Source organism: Lampris incognitus, chromosome 13 (assembly GCF_029633865.1).
Source record: "Lampris incognitus isolate fLamInc1 chromosome 13, fLamInc1.hap2, whole genome shotgun sequence".
Taxonomy (NCBI): Eukaryota; Metazoa; Chordata; class Actinopteri; order Lampriformes; family Lampridae; genus Lampris; species Lampris incognitus.
Window position 1 is genome coordinate 38,248,270 of NC_079223.1, and position 18,884 is coordinate 38,267,153.

The 18,884-nt window shown below is 41.2% G+C and overlaps 1 protein-coding gene across 1 annotated transcript in view; it reads right to left on the reverse strand.

Annotated features, from left to right (window-relative positions):
* The window catches only part of wdr11 (WD repeat domain 11), a 114,696-nt gene that overhangs the window by 58,505 nt on the left and 37,307 nt on the right, over positions 1-18,884 (reverse strand). The window contains exon 11 of the mRNA XM_056291656.1: positions 8,869-8,953. Coding sequence (XP_056147631.1) covers positions 8,869-8,953 — 85 coding nt within the window. The remainder of the gene's footprint in view (positions 1-8,868; positions 8,954-18,884) is intronic.

Genomic DNA, 18,884 nt, shown 5'->3' on the forward strand with positions numbered 1-18,884 from the left:
CGTGAAGCACAAAACGCAAGATGAAAAAAGTCTCTATTCTTCCCCACCAGTAGATGAAGTTCATCTAGCTTGTTGCACAGCAGTCACACATTAGAGAGAAATATTCCTGGCAAGCTCGTTTCGCTCTCCTTCAGTGTTTCTCTGCATGAACAAAGGTGAGCACGCCTTTGACTGAAATGTCCAGTAATTCCATAGATGGGATGAGAAAGCTGGGAAATAAATTCACAGAATTTGTTTCCCTGATGTTCATAAGCTCTTCTCTGGTGAAAGAGCTCCGTGCATTGTAGCAAAATAATGAGTTTATGAAAAAAAAACAACAACAAAACATTGTGCACCAACACACTGAGGTTGCTATCTGTGGCACCATCTTGATGGACAATACATCACTTCATGTATGCCAGTGAAGATGTAATGGAACAGCATGGGATGTGCTTAGCAATTGATAAATAGGCAACTCCATGTAAAAAGTTTTTTTTTTAAATTTTCATTGGGGCTTGAGTGGATATTCTCAATGCTAACAGCAATTAAAAGGTACTATTAATCAAAAAAAATTCCATCATGCAGCTTTAACAGCCTCACCATTTTTATAATCATGATAAGGAAATTAGATAAACTTGGTGGACAGAGAGCTCATTTTAAAGAGGCAAACTGTTAATGTTTTGTCTTTATTTTTTCCACAAGTATTTACCAGGCCTCTCCATATAACAGATAAGCCCTTCCATTTCCATCCTTAGCAACAAATAATCTAATAGTGTCCTTGAAGCAACACTGGCTATCTTGACAGTAAACAAGGGCCTGATAAACTCAATGACAAGAGAAACATGCTCTAAAAACCAAAAGATCATATCAAGTTGAAGCTTTTCCACAAAATGTTCTTGTTCTTTTTTTCAACATTCTTTCTTTCTGATCTTGTGGTCACTGTCACTCTACCCTTGGCTCTTCTGAGCTTTTCCCCTTCCATATTTCAACAGCAGTCCTATTGTGTTAAATCAGTTCAATCTGAGGAACAAATCTGAGAGGGTGGGAGAGTGTTCTGTCAGCCTTTCATTCTTTACAGGGCACCAACTAAATATAATTAAGTTGCATAATACAAATAATTATAAAATAAAAGTGTTTTTTTCAGTCTGTGAGCGCCTGTCAGCAGCCATTAAATATTGGTTCCCAATGGTATTTGGTTGACTTCAGTCTGAATACATATACTTCCTGGGTGAGAGACGCCGGCCAAATGATACCTTATGTAAGCCCTCAAACTTCTGGCGAGCAGGTGACCTGAGGCTGCTGTCTAATTGGTTTCTTCAGATTTTCCATGGGGCACAGTTCTGTGTGCCCCAGACACATCCACTTTTATTGGCAGCAAATTGGAATTGTTTTAATGTTTTTTGATCTAATGTGATTGGACAATTCTCATGGCTGTCAATCATGTTCACACCCACCATGACAACTCGTCTTGACTGTCAATCATCCACCATCTACGAACCCTGATAAAATCTATAGGCTACATTGTCCTTCTTAAAAACTCTGTGACTGTGTGGACATTAAAGCAGCTGTCAGGTGTGCTGCGCCAAGGTAAATTGCGCCCCCCCCCAACATTTTTTAGCACCAGCCGCCACTGGAGGGGAGCAGGGCAACTACCACAATTAGAGGACAATTCGATTAAATTGCTTGTTTTTAGCCAGACATCTAACCTTAAGCAGTGCATCCGCCCTGTATTGTTACTCCCAATCGTATTGTTTTTTTCTCTGGATTAAGTGTACGCCATATATCAACAAGATCAAGTGAATTGGAAATATCAGATATCAGAGGGTTAAAGGAATGGTTTTGAACTGGATGGGAACTCTGTCTTGCCATTCATCTAGGACTACATTAAAGTCCCCTGCAACAATAGTTTTGTCTGTTGAGTACAAATTTTGCCAATTATTAATCATGGAACCTAAAATGGAAAATAATCTCTTATTTTTGGCCTGATAATTAAAACCATATAAATTCACCGGAATGTAGTTACAATCATTAAATTCAATGATCACCATTACCCAGTGGCCCTCGGTATCACACTTATGATCAATAACCTTGCCATCCAGACGTTAATTAAAATTGCCACACCCGCAGAATGAGAAGTCCCGTGGGATAGAAATATGATGCCACTGCCCTATTGGGATTTCCAAAAACTGACATCCTTATTAATAGGCTGTGTCTCTTGTAGGAAGCAACAATTAACTCTTGGCTGCTCTTTGCAAAAAGAAAATGTGCCTTGCGCTTTGTGCGATTCCTTAAACCTCTAACATTTAACGATAACAAGGAAAATGACACAGCATGTAACTTGAATGCGTTCACCAACTCAATGCAGGATTAGTGTAAACAGTAACCTTCCAGAAACAAGTTAATATCAACCAACAGTCAGATATTAATAAGACCCAACATTGTCAGAGAGGAACAAAGCTTATAACCAGCAAACAACTGTGAATAGAAAAAGTCATGTGGCCTACTGTGTGCTAGACAGACAACGTCATACCTTTCAGTCCCTTTTGACGTGTTGGTTTGGCTACAAAAAACTAAAAGATAACAATCACAGAGATTACCTCCTTCTGTTGGTGGCAAGAAAAGGAAACAATGTGCTTTTATTAACCAGCCATGCGGCAGCCGTCTATGACAGCATAACCATCTCGCAGATAGGCTTTGAGTTCCCTGTTCGCCTGTTCCCTTTTGTGTAATGTGAAGTGGTTTGAGGACAAAGTTGTACGGAAAGAAGTGTTTCATATTTGCCAGGTGCTGCTGCCGTTGGATGCGGAATGACTCCCGGATGTTATAAATACTGTGCACCGCTTCGGGGTGAGAAAACCGAATAGCACCAGAGGTGTCATCCTGCAGTTTTCCTCCTGCGTACACAGAGCAGCTGTGTGGGCTGCAGCAAAGAATTCCTCCTACCTTTGAGACGGTCATCTGCATTTCGCGGAAGATCTCTGCAAGGCCGACAGAGAGATCAGGATGAAATTATGGCCGCTTGTGGACAAAGCGGGAAAACTGGGAAACAAAGCTGGGAAAACTGCCTACTTTGTAGGTGGCCGTGCCTTCATTGAAAAAAAAAATAGATTCCTCTTCCTGTCTGAGTTAAGGAGCATGGTAACCATAACTTAACACACTTGCGCCTTGTGTTACCTTTGACATTTGTTCTGTTCATTGCAAGTTTGATGACTACACCTTAGCTGTTTTTGCATTTTTTTGTGCTTTAAGAATTCTCTTATCTGTTCTCTTATCATTCCACCATATAGTTTTCAGAGTATAAGTTGTGTGGTGGACGTTTTCAAGTTTATCTTTTTTGACACAAGTTTGTCATTATCTCTAGTTTCTCTCAACGCCAGGGGTTTAAGGCACAATTTGAAGTGAAAAGCTTTATTTTTATTTGCTAAACAATGCAAAACCGACTTTCGCTTTTTTCAGGAGATGCATGCTGTCAGTGATGATGTGCATCTTTGGAAGTCTCAATGGGGAATGAGGCTTTTTTTCTCACATGCTTCGCAATGTTCTGCTGGGGTTTGCATTCTTAAAAATAATTTTACAGAGGATGTATTGCAAACAGACTGCGATAAGAATGGTCATTATATCCGTCAGGTTTTTGACATTCACAACAGCAACTTGATTATAATCAACATTTATGGATACAACACAATGTCAAATAACAATATTTTACTTAGTAGTGTGGAAAAAACAATTGTCTATTGGCTGGCCAGATTTCCTAATGCCTATCTACTTAAAGGTGGTGATTTTAACATAACATTGGACAACACAATCGATAGGTGGCCACCAGGAACCCAAACTAGTGTCAATGTAAATTTAAAAATGCTAATGCAAAGATTTGATTTAATAGATGCCTGGAGAAATAAATATCCTTATAACATAACTTTTACTTGGTGCAATAAATCAAGGTCTAGACAATCTAGAATAGATTTTTGGTTAATTTCGAACAATTTTAAAGATTGTGCAAATGTTAACATTCCTTCCACCCCATTAACTGATCACAAGGCTATCCAAATTCAAATTTCTCTACTTCACGCTACTTCTAATTTTCTAAGGAATTCATACTGGAAACTTAATAGTTCTGTTTTGTGTCATGAAGCAGTTAAACTCAGGGTTAAAAATTAATTCAAATCTTGTGGAATGAGGCCTATGCTGAAAGAGTATATGCCAGTAAATGGAAACTTCTAAAATGTGAAGTTGGCAACATGTTTAGGAAATACTGACGTAATTTTGCTAAGGATAAATGATGTGAGGAAGAAAAGGTGATTGCCATGATAACTGCCTTGTCCTCTACATGTCCTGAAAAGTTGTACTCCAAAGAAAAAGAAACACTGTATGAATATCAAAACAAACTAGATAAGCTCTATCAATCTAAAGCTGAAGGGGCTTTTGTAAGGTCCAGGAGGCGATGGCTGGAAGAAGGTGAACAGAACAGCATATTTCTTTTAGGTTAGAAGAGTCCCAGTCCAAAAATAATACCATTCAACAACTTAGAATAAAGAACATAGTATGTGATGATGCGAACCAGACTGCAAACTTCGGTTACACTTTATTTTAGGGGATGAGAAATTACCTTGTAATTTCCTAGTGAAGGTGGTAATTATCACGTAATTTCTTAGAAAAAGATTGAAATTACCTTGTATTTTCCTAGTAATAAGGTGGTAGTTTTTACAGGCAATTTTAAAGCTAACCCTAACCCTAACCCAAATTACAAGGTAGTTTCAACCTTATTTCTAAGAAATTAGGTGATAATTACCTTATTACTAGGAAATTACTAGGTAATTTCCGAACCCCCTAAAATAAAGTGCAACCCAAACTTCTGCTTCAACTTTTATAAAATCTATATAGCTTCCAATATTGCAATTATAGTACTGTTTCATTTTTGGATGGTACTAACCCAATCAACACTGCTGACCAAGAATTCTGTGATTGTCCAATATCTCTTAAGGAAAGAATAGACTAAATACATAGTTTAAAGAACAATAAATCTCCTGGAGTGGATGGACTTATTCAGAGTTCTATAAGTCCTTCTCAGAAGAACTGGCTCCCTTTTTATTCGAAGTACTATTTTGTGAAAGTATTGCCAAAGGTATTCTCCCTCCCAATTTAACTTGGCCTAATAACCCTTATTCCCAAACCTAAGAAAGATTTGTTACTTATTGACAATTGGCACCTGATTAGCCTACTAAATAATGATAACAAAATTTTAGCCATTATATTTGCTAAGCGCATAAAAATGTATTGGATGCTACCATAGATGAAACAGTCTGGATTTATGAGGAATAGGCAAATTTCCAACAATATTTGGCTTGTACTTGATATATTAATTACCCAGAGTTAGTTAATAATGAAAGTTTCATCCTTTTCCTGGACTTTTACAAAGCCTTTGATTAGACTGAACATTAATTTATCTTTAAAACACTTAACAAATTTGATTTTGGCAACTTTTTTGCAGAACCATTAAAATATTATACAGTAACTGAAATAATTCAATTAAATAAAAGTGGCACATTGCCCAGATTTTGAGTTACAACGTGGTATTCGTCAGGGCTGCCCTCTCAGTTCTTATTCATTTTTACTATCAGCCCAATAATTAGCTAATCATATCAAAGCTAGTAGCTTGAAAGGTATGTCAAACATAAATAGGGAAGTCGTGATCCGCCATCTGGCTGATGACCCTACCCTTTTCTTAAAGGACTCCTTTCAAATTTCTCTCGCTCTTGACATAATCCAGGTGTTTTCTAATACTTCAGGTCTTCATTTAAATGTGAATAAATGTGAATTAATGGCAGTCAAGAACTGTGAGTTGCCCTCCATCTGTAATATTCCAATTAAGGAGAGAGTCACCTACCTGGGAATAGTCATAACAAAAAACCAGAAAGACAGATGTGACTTGAACTTTATCCCGATTTTAGAGAGAACCAGGAAAAAAAAATAATCAATGGCTTTAAATCGACCTATCCTTAAAGGGTAGAACATTACACTCTAAAGCAGAAGGTATACCCAGGCTTACCTATGCTGCTATTTCTTTAGATGTTTACGAAAAAAAGAACTGTAAAGCGGTTGACCAGTTGCTTTATAACTTTATTTGGAAGTACAAAACTCATTATTTTAAAAAGTCTGTCTTAATGAATAACTATAATAACATTGGCCTCAATTTTCTTGATTTTAGTACACTAAACAACACATTGAAGGTTAATTGGATTAGACAACATTTAAAAGACCCTACCTCTTTTTGGAATTTTATTTCTCATCATCTGGTCTCTAATTTGGGTGGTCTGCGTTTGTTTTAATTTGTAATTATAATATTGATCGGATTCCTGTCTCTCTCTCAAATTTTCATAAGCAAACACTTTTGACCTGGTCTCTTATTTATAATCACACTTTTTCTCCGAATAGATATTTTATACGGAACAACAGGGATGTGTGTTACAAAAAGGAATCTTCATTTTTTGACAATTGGTTCAGGAATGATATTGTACAGGTCAGTCAACTTCTCAATAAGGAGGCAAAACTTTTTGGTTACCAATAATTTCTCTGTCATTTCAAGGTTAGGTAATTAAGTTAGAATTGTTTAGGTAAGCCCTAAACAATTCTCTATTGTTTTTGATGCCATTCCATCTGGTGTCGTCATGCTTTATAAGGGAGCATGACAACACCAGATGTTGTCATGCTCCCTTTTCATCTTCTGCTGTGACACCTTCGCTCGATTCGGTTGATACACATAGAAAAATCATGTTTTCTACCAGCTTCCTGTAAAAATAACAAAACAAAATCTGCAACTTATTCCAAACTGATTGTGTCTCTGTCCCATACGTAACTGCAACCTGGAATAAGCTAATTCAGGACTTGTGTTGGGAAAAAATATGGTCTTTTCCTAATAGATACTTACTGGTTAACAGAGTTAAAGACATTTCTTTTAAGACAATTCATCACTGTTATCCTGTCAAATCATTTTCAGTAAGATTGAAGAAGAATATTGACGTAAATTGCACTTTTTGTAACATGCACCCAGAGACTGTTTTCCATTTGTTTTGGACTTGTGAACACACTCGGAGTCTGTGGCAAGGCATCTGTCATTTTATATTGGACTATATCTATGATGGGTTGCTGAAGCGTCATGTGATGTAGGCTGAAAGGTACAGGCTATCGATTCCTGCATGCATGACAAACCCCGGATAGGCCCCTCCTCGCGGTATTGACCGGACTTCACTTGTGGAGTTGGCGTAACCTGGGCAGCACTCAGCTGGCTAAAGCCTAACGGGACCGCGGATTGGCGGTTATAAAAAATCCCACACATCTCTGGCTTGTAAGTGCCTAACAAGTGGGCAGTCCGGACTCCCAATCCGACCATCACTTGGGTGCAACCTGTGGCGGATCCCATCGTCTTCACTCTTGTGTTGCCATGAAACTAGATCCTCCCAGGCCAAGCAGTGTGGACCAGCGTCACGACCTGTTCACCAATTTAATCAAGGCTTTAGCGAATGGCTCCAAGAGTTTTTTTTTCTATCTCTTGGAATGGATCCTCGGACACGAGAGAAGCCAACGACGACGGCGATATCTATGATACTTTTGTTCTTTGCTTGAAGGATGTCCTGTTTGTTTTTACAAATTATAGAAGAGAATTAGAAAAATAATATTTTCTGTGTAACCTTATCATATTGCTGGCCAAGTTTTATATCCATAAATGTAAGGTGTTCAAAATTAAACCCCCTTTTTGCACCTTTAAAAAGGAAGCAGTCCTACATTAGAACATTATCTACTTCATGCAACAGAAAAGCTATGAAAACCTTAAATTTATGCTCCAAATTTAACATATTAATATCAATCTAATTTAAATACTACTACTACTACTTTCGGCTGCTCCCGTTAGGGGTCGCCACAGCGTATCATCCGCAATCTAATTTAAATACATTTATTATTTTTTATATGTTTTTACTGCACTCCTTTATTTTTATAATTGTGTCAAACTTTGTTTGTAACCCCTGGCACTGTATATTTGTTTGTTATTCCCATTACTAATATATGTATTTTGTATTTTTGATATTGAATAAAAAAAAACCCCCAGATACATTGAAGAACAGATCTGGGCAGGTTACCTCATATATCAGAGAAAATATATACTTGTAATATATACTTTATAAATGTATATACAAAATATATATACATATAAAATATTCTGCTAACGTGTTCTCTTATGTAAACATGTTCAAAGTTGGCTGCCGAACAGGACTTAGGCAGGCTGTTCTGTGTATTTAACAGTGAGAAAGGAGGAAGCAGGGAAGTGTGGCTGAATCAAGTCTGCAAATCTGAGGCTTAAAGGGTTAGAAAAAGTAACGTAAACACATGCATGGGTTAGTACCTTGTAATACCACCCATAATAAAAGTTTTAAGCATGTTTGACCACGTATGAGAAAGCTGTGAGCCGTCCTGGTCGCTGCTCCACCAACTCTGCTGATCCGGGGAGGGCTGAAGACTACCACATGCCACGTGTAGTCGCCAGCCACTTCTTTTCACCTGACAGTGAGGAGTTTCGCCAGGGGGATGTAGTACATGGGAGGATCACCCTATTCCCCCCAGTCCCACCCCCGAACAGGCGCCCTGACCGATCAGTGGAGGCACTAGTGCAGCAACCAGGACACATACCCACATCCGGCTTCCCACCCGCAAACACGGCCAATTGTGTTTGTAGGGACGCCCGACCAAGCCAGAGGTAACACAGGGATTTGAACCGGCGATCCCCATGTTGGCAGGCAACGGAATAGACTGCCATGCCACCTGGAGGCCCTGGACTCCTCATTCTAATTGTGTTTTGTGCAATGCTATACACATACTTCACGAAACCAGGAATCTTACCTGACTTCACAAGAGTGGACACTCAGCTCCTTGTGGAGAACACCACTGGTCAAGTTATATACCAGCACGGACCCATTGCTGGTCCCTGTAAAGGGGGGGGGGGGTTCGAGGAGAACAAAAGATAAGTGAGAATCAAAGAGAAGGGCATAGGTATGGAGACAGAGAGCAGAAGAGGTACGAAAAAAGGGAGAGAAGCAGAGAGGACACAAGCCATAGTTATTGTCCCAGAAGTAGTCAGCCTTCCAGAAGGATGAGGAGGCTTAGAGAGACAGCCTGTCAGTGTGACACCATCCTGTTTTCTCTGTTGTTAGGCCTGGTTAGTGGAAGTGCATCACAGCTTGTCACTAAGCTAACAGATATGCATCCTGTGAACATTTCTCTTTTACATCTGTCACAGGGAAAACAGAGTCCCTGCACGCTCCCCCAAAAAATACACAATTAGATGAAACATCCTGCAGGTAACACTAGACTATCCTACGACAAGACTCTGAATGAGTCTGACACTTATGCTCATCACCTCTCTCTGTAAGGGGAAAATCAACCCAAAATGAACTGCAAACATATTCAAACCGTTATTTATTTATTAAAACATGACTGAAAATGCACTTTCTCTTTTAACACTTTGCTTCAGACACTTTCACTTGCAGTATCAGTGGGCTGTCTGATGCAACCGTCCTTCTGCTGTTGGCCACCGAGGAGCTCCACTGGAGCCTATGGATTCACTGCCTGCTTTGATTCAGGAAAATCACTCTGCATATACTGTTGATTTTTTTTTCAAACTTTCAAGAAAAAAGTAATTTGTGAGATGGGGGTTTCTCTTTTGACATTTTTAATTTAGTTTTTTTTTCACCCCCTTTCACTATGAAAAACTGCCTTTTTACAATGTGGACTCATTTTTCACGCAAGGAACAAATTCACGTAGCTTGTTGATGATTTTTCGTTCTCAGAACTGTTAGGTTTTTTCTTTTTAAATGGGGAATGAAATTTGTGAAACAGATGGGAAATGACTGTTTTTGAAATAATTAATTAACATGGTGAGTACAATTGAAATGATCAGTTAGTCAAAAAGTCAGTTATAATTTCTGGACATGGCACGGTCGCCTCACAGCAAGAAGGTCTTGGGTTCGAGCCCCGGGGTAGTCCAACCTTGGGGGTCGTTTTCTGTGTGGAGTTTGCATGTTCTCCCCATGTCTGCGTAGGTCACGTGAATTGGCAGTACTAAATTGTCCCTAGGTGTGAATGTGTGTGTGTGTTGGCCTTGTGATGCACTGGCCGCCTGTCCAGGGTGTCTCCCCTTCTGCTGTCCAATGACTGCTGGGATAGGCTCCAGCATCCCATGACCCCGGTTGGGATAAGCGGCTTGGATAATGAATGAATGAAGTAATTAATTTCCGGACAGATGTGAAGCGTACCAATGAATTATTCTAATAACGTTTTAAAAAGCATTTAAAAAGATTCTGGGGAGCAATTTTATAGAAAACATGCACAGGTTGCAGTTCCATAATTAGTCTGCACTATGGAGCTGGGCTGATGTGCTGGTTGGCCCGACAGATTGGGCCACAGTATCTTAAAGCTACAACCACATGCTGACACAACATCTGTTGGTGATGCTAGAATGCAGCACGGACAGGATATTTGCGTGCATGTGCATCTGTGCGCATGTGAATTTTCCTTTCAGGCTCACCATTTGGCAGGTGGATGACAAGATAGTGGCAAATGTGTCAAGTGGGAATCGGGGGTTGTTGATCACTCTTCAAGGAGGGCAGCGGTGGTTGGAGGAAAAGAATGACAGTCCTGTCCTGACTTTCATCTGAGTTGTCCTGTTACTGGGATTGCTGGCCAGATATATTGGTCAGTGTTCTACTTTCTTTCCCTGTTCAAGCCTTGACTGACTGGTGAAAAGCTATTTTAGAGAGTTTTATTCAAGAAGCAGGACTTGAGATTTCTTGCCTGTTTAAAAATAATGACTGGGGCGTCCGGGTAGCGTGGCGGTCTGTTCCTTTGCCTACCAACACGGGGATCGCCATTTCAAATCCCCGTGTTACCTCCGGCTTGGTCAGGCGTCCCTACAGACGCAATTGGCCGTGTCTGTGGGTGGGAAGCCGGATGTGGGTATTTGTCCTGGTCGCTGCACTAGCGCCTCCTCTGGTCGGTCGGGGCGCCTGTTCGGGGGGGGGGACTGGGGGGAATAGCGTGAGCCTCCCATGCACTACGTTCCCCTGGCGAAATGCCTCACTGTCAGGTGAAAAGAAGCTGCTGGTGACTCCACATGTATTGGAGGAGGCATGTGGTAGTCTGCAGCCCTCCACGGGTCGGCAGAGGGGGTGGAGCAGAGATCGGGACAGCTCAGAAGAGTGGGGTAATTGGCTGGATACAATTGGGAGAAAAAAAGGGGGAAAAATCCAAAAAACTAAATAAATAATGACCCATGTTCAACAATTATTATCTGTCAACTGAATGCACATTTTACTGCACAGTAAATAAAGCAATTTTCTGTTTGTATATACGTTAATTTTGTTAATCTAGCAGAAATCCCTCAAATCTTATTTTAATGACACAGCATTCTGACTGTCCGGACACCTTTTTCCTAGTGGTGACCCAGCTTCACATTCCTCTGCTAAGCCGACCTCTACTGGCTCTGGAAAGGATCAGTATGCAGAAAAGATTGGGTACAACTGGAGATCTCAACAACACAATGATGGCACTGCAAAGTGAATGTGATTGATATTCACTCAAACAGACCACTGAAGCAGAGAATCAGTGCATCTCATGCTGCTTTTCTGAGGTGAAGACTTGCATGCCTCAGCAGCTCCCTTCGTATCATATTGTTTGTTGTTGTTTGATATCGTTTTTGCTAACTGCAATTTTATTTATACATTTTTTACGTCAGGAAGAAGGCACAACAGTGAAAACAGAACTTGCCAATTAGACAAGTACAAAACCACCACGAAGCCTGTTGTGCCACTGGCCAAGTGATGAAACAAATTGCAACCTCATCCAAAGGATGATACCGTCTCATTTTGCAGACTCAAACAACTCATCAAAAATGGCTACTGGCGGATACATGGATATTTTAATTAGATCTGTCCCCATCAAATGATTAAGGGATCGATTTCGTGCCTTCCCCCCATGTTTGTTTGTGTCTGTACATGCATCATTGGGGAAAAAAAAGGCATGTGCGTGTGTGTGTTTGTTTGTGCATGCAGAGGCATGCGCATTTAGTTGTAATGAAGCTGTCACGTCGCACCCAGATTACAGCTACACAGACAAGGAACCCAGACAGCTGTACCTCTGGGCATGCTATATCTGCCATACAATTACTATGACTGTCCCTTGGAGAGGGGAGATATAGAGAGAGTGAGAGGGAGGGGGGGAGAGACAGAGAGAGAGAGAGCTCAAGACAGAGAGAGAGAGTGACAGAGACTAGAAAAATGAAGGGTAGAAATGGATGAAAAAGAGATGGCGATCCCTGCCTTCGTCTGACTGTAATGGGACTGTCAATGGCAATTTCAACCCTGACTGCTTTCACAGCCCCAGCAACGAGCTCATTCCCCCTTATTTGCACCTCACAGAAGGTGTAAAAACCGTTTTTTTTCTTCTCCAGGCTGTTCTTCTGACTGGTATGGCATCAAGCGGTATCCCCCTCTCCAACTCAAATCTCAGCCTGACAGGCAGAGATCTCACCGTGTCTGCCTCCTCCTACTCATCAACAACTGGACTGGACTCACTGATTGAGAGTTGTCTTATCTGTCCCTTGGTAAATTAGAGAGCAGAAGACAGGTGCCAACATTGGCCTAAACACCTGTCATGGTATCAACCATGCCTGGTATCAAGCATTGTTACTGAGGTGACTGTACTCTATCCCAGAGGTTTACTAACTGGATCTTTTAAGGCAGTGGTTCTCAACCTTTTTGGGGTCCTGGACCCCCTACGTATTTTTGATCTACCCTGAGGACCCCTCCACCTGATCTTGGGGGAGGGGGGTTGCAATTTGATAGAAACAGTAGAAACTGCATTTTAAATTGCATTATAGCATTTATTCACTCTTTGGGGCAAAAATAAGAGCTTTCAGTTGTAACTTAGATATAGTTAACAAAACAGAATTCTTATGCAGTAACTTTCAGATATATGTAACAAAACAGAATATGTATTCGGTAACTTTCAGGTATATGTAACAACAGAATTTTTATGCAGTAACTTTTAATAATGCGAACGGGAGCGAGATCTCTTATTAAAATACAATAAATTACACTTGTGAAACAGATGTAATTAGAGAAAAAAGTCCTGTTACCCTTTATAGTTTAGGTAGATAAAGGTCTCAGTCACATTTGAGTAAAATAATCCTATTTCTATAAATGTCATAGGATCGTTTTTTTAAAGATATTTTATTTTGACGTCCGCGGTGGCGTAGCGGTCTAAGCATCGGCTTGGAGTCGATGCAGTTGCCCACTGGGGACTGGGGTTCGCGCCCCGGTCTCGTCAGATCCGACTATGGCCGGACTCGATGAAGCAGCAATCATTGGCAACGCTGTCTTCGGGAGGGGGGCGGAGTCGGCTTGTGTTCGTCATGTGAATGCGTCTCTGTGTGTGCCGGAAAAACAGTGGTTCGGCTTGGATTCGCCTTGTCACGAAAGTGGGGAGGCGCTTTCCTTCGAGACTGCCGGCCGGAGAGATGCAGTTGGCGAACGCATGCAATACGAGGGTGGGTGTTTGAATTAAAATAGGGATCAATTGGCCACTAAATTGGGAGAAAAAAGGGAAAAATCAGAAATAAATTTATTAAAAAAAAAAAAAGATATTTTATTTTCACAGACCCCTTGCAATTACACCACGGACCACTAGGGGTCCGCGGACCCCTGGTTGAGAAACACTGTTTTAAGGGACACCACATGTCACTATGGCCATGCGAGGATGACAGTCACCTGCAAGAGGATGTCACAATGCCCAAAGTAGCAATCTACAGCTTGTTACTGTTTATTGTGACAACATGAGTGTTCAATATAATAGCAAATAGCAATATTTTAGGCTTTGGATGAAATAACACTAATCTTTAAGACATCATTCAAATTAAATATAGAAATAGCATTTTTAGCACATATGGGCCATTTGCCTTCTCTCAAATACAGAGAGGTTATAAGTGTTCCACTGTGGTTTCTACTGTTATTATCCAGTCATCCGAGCTGACTCGGCGAGCCGACTCTCCACAGTGGCTCAAGAGGCATAGTTCAGTGATGCAGCTAGAGACTGATTAAGCACTTAGCTGTGCTGGATGACTACAGAGACCTGACAAACAATGTATGCAGGGAAAACTCAATCGCCGTTTCAGATTCAGAGCACCGCTCAGAACCAGCTGTGCAGACAGAGCCACTCCGGACCATCTGCAGTGTGATCGCCTCCTAACGCTCGGCTCCAGTGGTCCCTGCACTGACTGCAAAGAAATGACAGGTCTCTCTCTCTCTGACTGCACTGAAAACATTTTTGAAAAGGTTTTTTTTTTGTCCAAAGTAGTTTCTTTTTTCATTTTGGGTAGAGAGGTCCTGTTGCTTTCAACGTTGTACATGCAGACACAATAAGAAATCTAAAGATGAGAGTGGAGGGCATTTGCACAGCTTCCTTCAGGGACTTCATAGAAACTAACTGGCGTTATTAAGTTATGACACGTAGTGAACGTAAGTAATATTTGCATCTCACAATTGCAGGTCTAATACTTGTATGAGTGAGGCAAAGAGGCTCAACTTCAGAAGGCTGTGTAAACTTGTAGGTGAGAGTGCTATTCATCAGCTTGTCTGTGGCTCTGACAAAGGTAATTTTCTTTGAGGTATGCTGAATTTATTGGGGGGCTGTGTTAGGGGACCAAAAGAAGCCAATTTTTCAGCTTGACAACTAAAGTTAAGCAAACAGAAGGAACAGCATCAGTGCACAAGAGCCCTAAACAGATTTTTGAGCAGAAGCAGCACACACAGGAACCAGACAGACACACACAAGCAGGCGGAGATAAAAAAATATACACAAATACATGCGCAACTCTGCCTGTAATTTCCCATTCACATTGATTCTTTTGTAATTTTATGCATTATTACAGTGGTAAAGATAAGGGGGCAGCTTTTGTAGAACATTGCCATGCTAATCAAAAACAAATAAATCCCCCCCCCCCATCTCCTAACAGGTGCCTCTTGGGAGCATTAACAGAAGTAAATATTGCAGATTAAGTGTCTACCTTTTGGAACATTTGCAAGAATCGCACAGCCAAGTAGGATGTGATGCCACTCTCCCATGTCAGACTTCAGCTAGTTCAGCTCACAGAAAGCAGTTCTGTATTCAGACTTGCTGATGATATGCATTTCGTCTCAGTGGTTGCACAGATTTTCAAAAATCAAATTAAAGTTCTTTTCAAGCAAGTCTGAGATGCAGTGTCAAATTTAACAGTACGATGAAGTCCTTGATTGCCCTCCCCCCTTTTTTTTCCACAAATAAAATATTTTTGCAGAAAGATTTTTTTCCGCTAATTGGACACAGACTGGCAGAGTAAAATTATCTGTAACCAAAAAAATAAAGATGGGATTATCAAAGGACTCAAATTTTGCACAACACTGGATGTTTCTGAATGTATGTTGGTTTTAAGTAAATTCTTATTGCGACTGCAACAGTAATTGATATTCACTTTGACAGCAGGCTGAAGCAAACAGAATGGGAAATGGTGCATTTGATAATCATGTTGCGGTGAAGACCTGCTTAGCTGCCTTAAAATGATGGGCTGTTCATTGGGCCTGTTTTGCGACTGACTGATTCAAAACGCAACTACGGCCCATTGATATTTTGATGAGATCTAGTTTTGCAGATTCCACCTGCTCAAACACAAACAGGTGAATATATTATATGGTCCAAGCTCAGTGGAATGATTTAAAGATGTAGAATCATAGCTGTATAATTGCAGACGTATGTGCCCTCCAATAGACCATTTACATGTAACACTGGACAATGAAGATTTTGCTTCCTGAACACTTTTGGGTGTATTTATGGATTTTGGGCTGCTGATCACAAAAATCACCTATTCCATTGTCTACCAACACCTGGATCGCTGGCTCGAATCCCCCATGTTACCGCCGGCTTGGTCGGGTGTCCCCCCTACAGACACAATTGGTGTCTGCAGGTGGGGAGCCGGATGTGGGTATGTGTTCTGGTCGCTGCACTAGCACCTCCTCTGGTCGGTTGGTGTGCCTGTTCGGGGGGGAGGGGGAACTGGGGGGGGGGGGGACAGCATGATCCTCCCATGCGCTGCATCCCCCCTGGCGAAACTCCTCAGACAGGTGAAAAAAAGTGGCTGGCGACTCCACATGTATCGGAGGAGGCATGTGGTAGTCTGTAGCCCTTCCCGGATTGGCAGAGGGGGTGGAGCAGTGACTGTGACGGCTCAGAAGAAACGGGGTAACTGGCTGGATACAACTGGGGAGAAAAAAAGGGGGGGCAATTTCCCATCACATACCGTTTTGTAGATATAAACTATTTTTGTGATTTCCCATCATATTTCATGTCTACTAGTATTTTGCCCACAAAGCAAGCCGTTTTGGTCAGTCCAAGTATGCCTGGGCATGAACTCAGTGTAGGTGCTATGCAAATGTTGTCTTAGGCATGCCTGGGCATGCTTAGTCAGGTTAGATGCTGGCAGACAGGCTACAGAAGCTGCTCACATTTACAGATGCACGTTCTTCAGGCAGTAGCATAGTGAGTTTACAAACCCCAATTCCAATGAAGTTGGGACGTTGTGTAAAACGTAAATAAAAACAGAATACAATGATTTGCAAATCCTTTTCGACCCATATTCAATTGAATACACTACAAAGACAAGATATTTAATGTTCAAACTGATAAACTTTATTGAGGTTTTTTTTGCAAATATTCACTCATTTTGAATTTGACGCCTGCAACACGTTCCAAAAAAGCTGGGACAGGGGCATGTTCACCACTGTGTTTCATCACCTTTCCTATTAGCAACACTCAATAAGCGTTTGGGAACTGAGGACACTAATTGTTGAAGCTTTGTAGGTGGAATTCTTTCCCATTCTTACTTGATGTACGACTTCATGTCCTCAACAGTCCGGGGTCTCCGTTGTCGTATTTTGCGCTTCATAATGCGCCACACATTTTCAATGGGAGACAGGTCTGGACTGCAGGCAGGCCAGTCTAGTACCCGCACTCTTTTACTACGTAGCCACGCTGTTGTAACACGTGCAGAATGTGGCTTGGCATTGTCTTGCTGAAATAAGCAGGGACGTCCCTGAAAAAGACGTCGCTTGGGTGGCAGAATATGTTGCACCAAAACCTGTATGTACCTTTCAGCATTAATGGTGCCTTCACAGATGTGCAAGCTACCCATGCCATGGGCATAAACACAACCCCCCCCCCATACCATCACAGATGCTGGCTTTTGAACTTTGCGCTGATAATAATCTGGATGGTCCTTTTCCTCTTTAGCCCGGAGGACACGACATCCATGATTTACAAAAACGATTTGAAATGTGGACTCATCAGACCACAGCACACTTTTCCACTTTGCGTCACTCCATCTCAGATGAGCTCGGGCCCAGAGAAGCCGGCAGCGTTTCTGGGTGTTGTTGATATATGGCTTTCGCTTTGCATGATAGAGTTTTAACTTGCACTTGTAGATGTAGCGACGAACTGTGTTAACTGACAATGGTTTTCCGAAGTGTTCCTGAGCTCACATGCTAATATCCTTTACAGAATGATGTCAGTTTTTAATGTAGTGCCGCCTGAGGGATCGAAGGTCACGGGCATTCAATGTTGGTTTTCGGCCTTGCCGCTTACGTGCAGAGATTTTTTTCGGATTCTCTGAATCTTTTGATGATATTATGGACGGTAGATGATGAAATCTCTAAATTCCTTGCAACTGTACGTTGAGAAACGTTGTTCTTAAACTGTCTGACTATTTGCTCACAGTTGTTCACAAAGTGGTGAATCTCGCCCCATCCTTGCTTGCGAACGATGGAGCCTTTCGGGGATCCTCCTTTTATACCCAATCATGACACTCACCTGTTTCCAATTAACCTGTTCACCTGTGGAATGTTCCAAACAGGTATTTTTTGAGCATTCCTCAACTTTCCCAGTCTGTTGTTGCCCCTGTCCCAGTTTCTTTGAAATGTGTTGAAGGCATCAAATTCAAAATGAGTGAATATTTGCAAAAAACAATAAAGTTTATCAGTTTGAACATTAAATATTTTGTCTTTGTAGTGTATTCAATTGAATATAGGTCAAAAAGGATTTGCAAATCATTGTATTCTGTTTTTATGCACGTTTTACACAATGTTCCCAACTTCATTGGAATTGGGGTTTGTACTTAACAATAGAATTTATTGTCCTCAGGAAGAGTTAATACAGCAGAAATGTCTCGTCAATGATGCAACTGCTGCGATACATTCTGTTACATCTGTGGCGAGTATACGCTTAAGGCTCAAAGACGCACCATGACTGCACTTATTAAGAAAGCCTATGAGCTCTACTTCAGATGTAAAATTGGTAACCAAGAGAAACCCTGGGCTCCTCACATTTGTTGTGCAACATGTGCAGTCAACCTGACAGCTTGGCTCAGAGGTACCGGAAGTCAATGTTATTTGCAGTCCCAATGATATGCTAAGAACAGAAGGATCACGTGATGGACTGTTACTTCTGTCTGACCAATGCATCTGGCTTCTGTACTAAAAATAAGAAATCTATTGAATACTCCAGTCTGTCTCCAGCCATGAGACCAGTGCCACATGATGACAGTTCGCCAGTACGGAAGCCACCAGAGACATGGAGCCTCAATGAGGCAGATGAAGAAACCACAATGCATGAACCAGATGTGGAAAACGACACTGATCCAGATGTTGAACCTTTAATCCCTGGTTCTCCTCATCTGATAACACATCCAGAATTAAAGGACCTGCAGGGACTTAGATTTGTCAAAAGCTAAAGCAGAACTACCTGGTTCAAGATTGCAAGGATGGGTTTTGCTGTCACCA